The 9,502-nt window shown below is 48.3% G+C and overlaps 1 protein-coding gene across 1 annotated transcript in view; it reads right to left on the bottom strand.

Moving 5' to 3' along the window:
- Nucleotides 1–1,068: 1,068 nt before the first annotated feature.
- The window catches only part of LOC107120763 (transmembrane protein 254-like), a 17,258-nt gene continuing 8,824 nt past the window's right edge, over nucleotides 1,069–9,502 (bottom strand). The window contains exons 2-5 of the mRNA XM_015423534.1: nucleotides 9,320–9,493; nucleotides 4,511–4,614; nucleotides 3,777–3,836; nucleotides 1,069–1,418 (exon numbers count right to left, since the gene is read on the bottom strand). Coding sequence (XP_015279020.1) covers nucleotides 1,295–1,418; nucleotides 3,777–3,836; nucleotides 4,511–4,614; nucleotides 9,320–9,493 — 462 coding nt within the window. The 3' untranslated portion in view covers nucleotides 1,069–1,294. The remainder of the gene's footprint in view (nucleotides 1,419–3,776; nucleotides 3,837–4,510; nucleotides 4,615–9,319; nucleotides 9,494–9,502) is intronic.

Genomic DNA, 9,502 nt, shown 5'->3' on the forward strand with positions numbered 1-9,502 from the left:
GAAGTGTAATGGCGAAATAACTAATCTTATTAGAGGTTTCAGAAATGACAGTCCATGTTCCAGTATTGCTAATCTTTGACACTGCTGTTAGTCTTACTGCACTGAACTGCAATGGAAGTAAAAGAAACAAAGAGAAAACATCAGATGACGTCGGGGCGCCCAGTGTCCCAGAAGATTTGCAAGATGAACTGAAAGTGCTGTTTTTAACAAAGTGCTGTTTTACAAAACCCTTCTAGTGCATGAACCCTCTGGTCTAGGATTTAAGCAAAAGCCTGTTCTCTGTTACGTATTTTAATTGTGTTTTGTATTTGTATGTTTCCTCGTATCAACGCTATACTGCCTACAGTCCCCATAAAACTGAAAAGAATGCTAATGCTTGCCGGAATTAATAAAGAGATAAAATGAGCTACGGTTGGTGTCAGTGAACTATAAATCTTCACTTGGCCAAGAAAATGGGGGATCTGTTGTACGCACATTTTATGGACCACTTTGTACTCTGCCACTGTCTAACAGGTTTAACTTAGTAGGTATACTTAGCACTTCCATAATACATATGATTCTAACATCATGGATGTATTCAGGTATTAACTTTGGTTCATTTGTGACCTTTGTTTGAATGCATCCTGGGAAGAAGGCTGAAATGCTGATGCACCGTTATGCTACCCATGACCTTGCTCGTTCTGGCCAGCTACAACTGCGCATGTTTCTGATGTCAGTTAACCTAGCTAGAATGAAGAACAGTAAGCACTCTGTAACCATATCAGTTATATAGATACAACATGCTGCTTCATTGCTTCCAAAAGAAAAGTGTATTGTTCTGTTAGGAAAAAAGAACTCTGCCTGGGAACAACCCCCCCCCCCCCCCCTTAACCCAATAGGAAATAGGTGATGAAATTTGACAATGTTTGATGGAACCAATAATTCTGTTTTATTTCTCTGATGCAATGCTATTTCAGCCATTGTAACATTTGAAGAATCTGTTGGGTATTCAGGGATCCAAAACCCTTGAATCTGTATTCTTCCTTATTAATTAATTAAAAACAATTTTTTGGTTTCCAACTCTACAGGACTGCTTTTGTGTGTTTTCTCAAATTGGCCTGGGCAAACACAATCAGGCACAGAGGTTCTGTCTTACATTCACTTCCCCTAGAGTTGCAAACTCAAGACACACCTTTAGAAGATGGGGAACTTTCCCAAGAACGTACGCATTTCGCAACACCTCCGCCCTCAGACAGACAACGACACCCAGAGGAACCATGACTGTATTTCCCAGTTCTTCTCCCAGCCGAGTCCTTCACTGGCGTTTCGTTTCCTTCAGCGGGTCGTAATTCAGCAAGTGGATCAGGGAAGCAACCCCAACCAAGAAAGTTTGGGCGGCCCACCAGAACTGGGTTGACGGATCTGTGATGCCCTTGTCCCTGCAGGGGAGACACAAGCCAGCCAACTTTCAAACGCCGTCCACACGGCCCAGCTCCCAGTGGTGACATCCACACAGCCCTCCGATTCACAAAAGGGAAGGCTGGAGATAGAGATGTGAAGGCTCAGAAAAAAGCCGGAAAAATTCGGGGGGAAACCAGTTTTTTCCCGTTTTTTTCCTGAAGCCTTTTTTGTTTTTTTCCGAAAAACTGGAAAAATTGAAAAAAGGAAAGGAAAAAAAATTGATTATGGAACGTTTTATTTTAACATGATGAATAAAATATTTTAAAACAAGCTGTTCAAATATTTTCCAAATCATTTCTAAAATATATATATATGGTATCAGATTGATCTAATTTCTGTATACTGAGGACAAGCAAGTTCTAGGTTACAAACTGAACTCTCCAATGCGAGAACAAGATGCATTTCTTCCTTTAGGAGGTGCTATTGTCAGAAGAAAATAAAAAGGTTTCAGTTTTGTTTTTGCATGTGGGTGGGTATTCTGTTTGTAATAATTGTTTGGACACACTATATTTTTAATAGGCTAGTTGTGATAATTTCATGCCAAGTAAAAATGTCCATAGTCATATTTTATGTTCCTAAAGTAACAGAATGACTTTCAATCTAGAAAAGACAAAAGAAATGCTAACGCAGCATTTTTTCCAATTTGTCCGAAAATTTCCGTTTCCCCCTGAAAAAAACTGGGGGGGGATGGGTTTTTTTCCAAGCTTCAAAATTTCCGGAAATTTTACATCTCTAGCTGGAGATGAAATGAACATGTATGGTCATGCAGGGCACCTCAGCTGTGAGGACCCTGTGGGCAAACACTTCTGGACTCCTGAACGAGGATTGAGGGGGCCAGCACAATACGACTGCCCTGGTGGCAATGGTGGGGCTCTTAACAACATCTTGGGAAGTTCCCATCCAAGCGTCCTATGACAGGAGCAGCGTTTTTCCTGAATGGGTGTTCCCTGCTGACCACAAGGCTCTTCTGAAGTGTCTCCTCTAAGGAATAAAAAGCCCAGACTAACAAGCTTTATTGTAGCATAAGCTTTCAAGAAACACAGCTCTCTTCATCAGATGCATGGGAGGTATGAAGAAACTGTCCAGAGATATATAGGTGGTAAGGGGAGGGGGGGATGCAGAAAGTGCCATGTCAATGCAAAGCAGTTGCAAAAGTCATGAAAAAGGTTGAACGCACAATCCAGGCCGTCACATTCAGTACATGTGCAGATTAGCTAGAATCCAGCTAATACATTGTGAAGACCTTGGGTTCTGTTATTAGAGAGTCAACCTTGAATGTTTCCTTCATAAGTAGTAATTGATCAACTCAGATAAAGCAATTATTGTGAAACAAATTGTTTACATTGCGCAGCATGCGTTAGCGTGTGAGTGATAACAGAAGAGGATTTTCTACATAATTACTACAGTAAATGATTTTGCAGCATCTTTTTTTCACTCTTCCGTTATTTTCGTCAGGGATGTTGTTTTTGATTTGCTGCTTGAAGACTGCCAGGGAGGGGGAGCTCACCACCTTCCTAGGCAGCTGATTCCACTGTTGCACAACTCTCACTGTAAAAATCTTTCCCCTAATATCCACTAGCATCTTTCTGCCCATAATTGACACCCATTCTTTTATTTATTTTATTTATTTGAGATTTGTATCCCGCCCTGGAGCAGCGGTGGCTCAAGTGGTTAAGATGCTGAACTGCAGGCTGTGGAAGGTCGGTAGTTCAGCAGATCAAGACCCGGGTGCCGCAAGCCGGGGTGAGCTCCCGTCTCTAGTTCCAGCTCCTGCCAACCTAGCAGTTCGAAAGCAAGAAATTTCAAGTAGATAAATAGGTACCACTTTGGTGGGAAGGTAACAGCGTTCCGTGCGCCTTGGTGTTTAGTCATGCCGGCCACATGACCACGGAAACGTCTTTGGACAGCGCTGGCTCTTCGGCTTGGAAATGGAGATGAGCACCGCATCCCTAGAGTCGGATTCGACTGGCTTTCGAGCAAGGGAACCTTTACTTTACTATCCCGCCCTACCCAAATGGCTCAGGTGGCTGACAAGCGGCAATACCGAATAAGAACGATAAAACAATGTTATATACATAATAAAATTTGGTGCTCTACTATTCTGCATTAAATCCCCCAAGATATGCAACACCCCACATTGACGGCCAGTTTTATTAAATGGCGTGAGCACCAGGAGTTATATTTTTCCCCATCTCTTGCGAGTCCTCTCCTCTTCTACCGACAGGAACAGCTCCCTGCCCTCCTCTAAGGGACAGCCCTTCAAATACTTCAAGAGACCCATCCTGTCCCCCCATAACCTCCTCTTCCCCAGACTGAAAGAAAGAGAGACCGCTTACCGGCACAACTTCAGAGCATAAATTGTTTCAGCGACGTGAACTATCCAAGCAACGGCATACCTGAAAATGAGGGGGGAATGCATTATTTGGGGACTATGTTCCTTCACATCTGGCCCGAGACATTCCGTTGCCCAAGGCTGATGGGTCCAATCCCCCACCACAATATAATTCAAATGTGGGGACAATATGGGGGGGGGGGCTCTCCTGCCCCTCACTGAGCTGTACCCTTTGTGCAGCTCCCGTTCATGTCAACCCAGGACTTAAAGGGGGGGGGGAGGTATTGCATCTACAACCCTTCAAGAGAAGAAAAACAAGGAGAGGAGAAGAGATTGGATTTATACCCCGCCCTTCACTACCCAAAGGTGTCTCAGAGCGGCTTACAATCTCCTTTCCCTTCCCCTTCCCACAACAGACACCAGCTGTGAGGTAGGCGGGGCTGAGAGAGCTCTTTCGAGAACAGCTCTTGAGAGAACTGTGACTGGCCCAAGGTCACCCAGCTGGCTGCACGTGGAGGAGTGGGGGATCAAACCTGGTTCTCCAGATTAGAGTCCGCCGCTCTTAACCACCACACCAAGCACCCAGGGTTGGACCCCAAACTGCCTTCTCAAGCACGCCTGATCAAGACCTTGCTCTTTTACCGAGCGGCTGACCCTGACCTTTAAGCCTCTGGGGTAACCAGGAGAGCAAAGTCACTGAGCACGGAAATCGGAGCTCCTTTTCCAAATCCAGCTTACCCAACGTTCAGCAAGGCTTTGTGATTCTCCACCAAGCATCTTGTGAAGGTGCCTAGGGGTCCCAGGGAGTCATAGGGGATGGTTGCCGGTGAAAAGACGGCCCACTAAGAGAGAGGGAAAGGAGACAGGTGTATCAGGGGTCCAAAGGACAGGTCTATCTTACACAACAGAAGAGGAGAAAGGGTTTCACACGACACGCCCCCCAGCTTCCTTTTTAAGCCCAGTTCTAGAAACATGACATGCAGAATGGGGTCCGGTGTAGAAATTCACAGCTGCCTAGGAAACCCAGCATAATCACCCCAGGTAGAAGTGTTTAGCTTTAATGGCTGGAAACGAATGAGCAGTGCGGGAGTTAATGCTAAACAAGGCAACTGAAGGGACAGCTATCCCACAAGAGAAGGGGACTGTGAATATCCATATCAGTTTGGGTGTTTATACTCTTCTCTCCTCGGGGGAGACCCAAAGGATCTTACACAGTTCTCTCTGCCTCCAACAGTATCCTCACAACAACCCAGTAAGGCAAGAATCTTCTCCACCACTGAGAGATCTCACCGCACTGTTCTGCTGTTCTTCAGAGCAAGCCTGCAAAGAGGCACTGGAATCACGGCCCCCTCAGCCCCGGCCACACGGGCCAGATAACGCGGGGGGAGGCATGACTGTTCGCCCCAGAACAAAATAAAGCGCGGTAGCCCGATCACACGGTCCCCCGAGTCTCTGTGCTTAGGCTGTTAGCTGGCGATCACACGGCGATGCTGCAGCGTGGCAAAGAAGCGGCACAACGCAATCACACAAGTGTTTCACATTTGTGCACATGTGCAGTTCCACGGAGCAGCGCTGCTTAGTTTCGTGTTTGTGTGCATGCGCTTACGAAAAACATCCAGTTTGCAACGGGACGTCACATGGACGGGCGCCGGATGCCACGGGATACTAGCGCTCCAGCGATCAGACGCCCGTCTGTGCCGCGCATTTTCCGAATACTAGTGCGCTTTCCTTGGTACTTTTTAACTCTGCATCTTCGGCGGGACGCCATGGGTTGGCCACGGGTGCGCTGCGCTTCCCAGATGTTGCGGTGTGATCGCACCCTGAAAATCCACCCAACATTCGTGCCTTTCGCGTGGCAAATTCTCTGTGTGACCGGGGCCCTTGTCTCTTTACCCAGCGAGGACTTCTGGAGGGCTGCTGATAATGGAAGCGCCAGCCCTCAACTGCAGGGGCTTGCCTACCCAGCAAGAGGGGCTCTCTGTGCCCCACGAGAGGGTCCCAAGCCCTGGGCTGGACCTCTGAGCTACTTACTTATTTCCCTTCTTTTACACGTGGTCTTTCTCCCCACTGGGGCCCTCCTCTCTCCCACTTAATTCTCACACCAGCCCTGTGAGGTAGGTGAGGCTGAGAAAAGCACGCCTGCCGCAAGGTCACCCACCATGCCTCCACGGCGCAGTGGGGAGTCAAGCCCAGGGCTCCAACCACTGCACCTCACTGGCTCGCCACAACAGCCGGCCCGTCATTTCTTTAAAACCCAAAGAGAAACAAGAAGAATAAGAAGAGATTGGATTTATACACCACCCTTCACTACCCAACGGAGTCTCAGAGCGGCTTACAAACTCCTTTCCCTTCCCCTTCCCACAACAGGCACCCTGTGAGGTGGGTGGGGCTGAGAGAGCTCTGACAGAAACTGCTCTTTTTCAAAAACAGGTCTTATCAGAACTACGGCTTGCCCAAGGTCATCCAGCAGCTCCATGTGAAGGAGTGGGGAATCAAACCCGGTTCTCCCAGATCAGAGTCCGCGCACTTGATCACTACACCAGGTTTATTCCATAGTCAACAATGCATGCCATTTCTAACTTGAAAACAAAGAAGAGGGTTCCCCCCCCCTTTCCTTTTGGGGTAACATGTGATCAAAACAAGCCTTACCAGGTGCACTTCTGGCAGGACACAAGAAATTTATCCGTGTGGTTTCGCATTTGCCTGGCAGCTCATTTAAACTGTGCTCTCAAGTCTCCACACCTGCAATGTTGACCCATGCACACCATAGACCTCCAGCCCAGCTGGCAAGTATGAGGCCATGACTCAAAAGCAGAGCATCTGCTTGGCATGCTGAAGGTCCCAGGTTCAATCCCCGGCCTCTCCCAGGTCAAAGGTTCAGAAAGTTGGAGATGTGAAAAACCTCCACCGGAGACCCCGGAGAGGGTGGGCAGTAAGTGACCGTGACAGACCAAGAATTGGACTCTGTGTGCAAGGTAACATGACACGTGTGTAGCAGAAGCGCATGCATGTGCTGGGCTTGCTCATGGGTGCGTCCTTCCACTCTGCCAGCATCGCTTTTAAAACTGGGTCATGCATCTCCCTCCGTACCTCCACCCTGTCCCATTCAAAGAATTAACTACTAGAAAATCGGGGGGGGGGGGGGGGGGGGGGAAAGGTTGTAAACAGCCAGGTCTTGCCATTCATGTGCCCCTTGGGCCACGACCCACCCAGCGCTTCTCCGACCCCTTCATGCGTCAGCAGAGACCCAAAATATATATAAAAAAATTAAAACCCAACCAACCAACCAATAAATAACAGGAGGGGAAACTGCCCGGGGTGCAAATAAATGATACCTTCAAACCTGGGGAGCCAGCGCAGCCTCCAAGGGCAGGGCTAAGACCCGAGGGATCCAGGTTCAAATCCCTGCTCGCTGGGTGCCCTTGGGCCCTCAGTCTCACCTACCTTGCAGGGCTGTTGTGAAGAAAGGTTCTAGGCTGCTCTCGTCTCTTTGGACAGAGGGCAGGATAACGAAAATGCACATATTATTACTATACCAATTAATAATAGCATTTAGCAGTATCGATGCATTATTATTATTACTATTATTATTAGGAACAAAGAGGGTTGCCAGGCCTGGGTTGGAAAACACCTGGAGACTTTTGGGGTGGAGCCTGTAGAGGGCGGGGTTTTGGGGAGGGGCCTCAGCATGGTACAATGCCGTGGAGTCCCGTCTCCGAAGCAGCCCTTTTCTCCAGGGGAGATCTCCGTCGGCTGAGGATCAGCTGTAAGAGCGGGAGATCCCCAGGCCCCACCTGGAGGCTAATACAAAAACTGAGGGTCACAGTGTCAGGAAGACGTACAAAAATGTTAGATCACTGTGTACAGTAAATATATGTCATATGGTAGAACAATGTTATGCTTCATTCTTTTTATATTTTTCAATACTGTTATCTAAATATTGGTGTCAAACAGTATCAAGAATATATTTCACCCAAACAATACACAGAGAAAAGTATTTTTCACCTGAGCAATACATCGAATGCATTCCGACAGCACCAAACCTGCACTCAATGTATTGTTCGGGTGTGATACACAAATCTGTGCCTGCATGCTCCCGTGCCAAATTGCAAACACACAGTCGGAGTCCAACGAGTTAGATGAATATCCGTTTAATGCATTGAAACAGGGAATATAGGGCTGAGTGCCTTTGCACTCAGCAATTCCAAAACTGTATTCTGCCATAACCAGGAAGGGCAGAAGGTCTTATACCCCAAACGGCATCACATAGTGATCACACATTAAAGAGTTTCTAATTGGCCCCTTGCTTATTTAATATATATGCAGAGTACATCATGTGAAATGCTGGCCTGGATGAATCACATGCGGGAATTAAGATTGCTGGGGAAAAGATCAACAACCTCAGAGATGCAGACGATACCACTCTAATGGCAGAAAGTGAAGAGGACTTTAAGAGCCTCTTGCTTAGAGTAAAAGAGGAGAGCGCAAAAGTGGGCTTGAAGCTCAACATCAAAAAAACTAAGATCATGCCATCCGGCCCCATCACTCCTTGGCAAATAGAAGGGGAAGTCGTGGAAGTAGTGACAGACTTCACGTTCCTAGGATCCCAGATCACCGCAGACTGTGACAGCAGCCATGAAATTAAAAGACGCCTGCTCCTTGGGAGGAAAGCGATGGCGAACCTAAACAGCATGATAAAAAGTAGAGACATCACCCTGCCAACCAAAGTCCGCATGGTCAAAGCAATGGTATTCCCAGTAGTCATGTATGGCTGCGAGAGTTGGACTATAAGGAAAGTGCCGAAGAATAGATTCTTTTGAACTATGGTGCTGGAGAAGACTCTTGAGAGTCCCTTTGACTGCAAGGAGATCAAATCAGTCAATCCTAAAAGAAATCAACCCTGACTGTTCCCTGGAAGGCCAGATAATGAAGCTGAAGCTCCAATACTTTGGCCACCACCAAATGAGAACGGAGCACTCCCTGGAGAAGAAGACCCTGATGCTGGGAAAGATTGAAGGTCAAAGAAGACGGGGACGGCAAAGGATGAGATGGTTAGACAGTGTCATAGATGCAACGAACATGAAGTTGAGCATGTAGCGCATTTCATTTATTTCATAGCAGTTCGAAAGCAAGACATTGCAAGTAGATAAAATAGGTACCGCTTTGGTGGGAAGGTCACAGCGTTCCGTGCGCCTTGGCGTTTAGTCATGCCGGCCACACGACCACGGAAACGTCTTCGGACAGCGCTGGCTCTTCGGCTTCGAAACGGAGATGAGCACCGCAACCCTAGAGTCGGACTCGACTGGCTTTCGAGCAAGGGAGACCTTTACCTTTTTAAACATGCCTTTACTGGACAGGGGGCTCTCTTTATTTTCGAATGCCCGCCGGGAGGCTGGCAAGCCTGGGAACAGGTCCCACGAACAGTCATGCTTCCACCAAGGGCGATGCTCTGAGCGGCTCTCGAGGGTTTCCGACGCCCAGAAAAAGGGGGCTGCATCCATTCCCGCCCCCCCCGCCTCCCCCTCTCCCCTCCCCGGAGGGACTCACGCCGACGTAGGTCAGGCCGGCCGCCACCAGCAGCATCCACGCCGGGCTGACCCGTCGGAAGTAGGTGCTGCTGCCGCTGCTGCCGCTGCTCCTCCGCGGGGTCTCGCCGGGCATCGTCGGGGCTGCTCCGCCGCCGCCGCCGCCGTCGGGGAGCAGCAGCCGCTCCGCGAAGCTCTCCCGCGC

This window comes from Gekko japonicus, unplaced genomic scaffold (assembly GCF_001447785.1).
Source record: "Gekko japonicus isolate JY-2015 unplaced genomic scaffold, Gekko_japonicus_V1.1 scaffold1909, whole genome shotgun sequence".
NCBI classification, from domain to species: Eukaryota; Metazoa; Chordata; class Lepidosauria; order Squamata; family Gekkonidae; genus Gekko; species Gekko japonicus.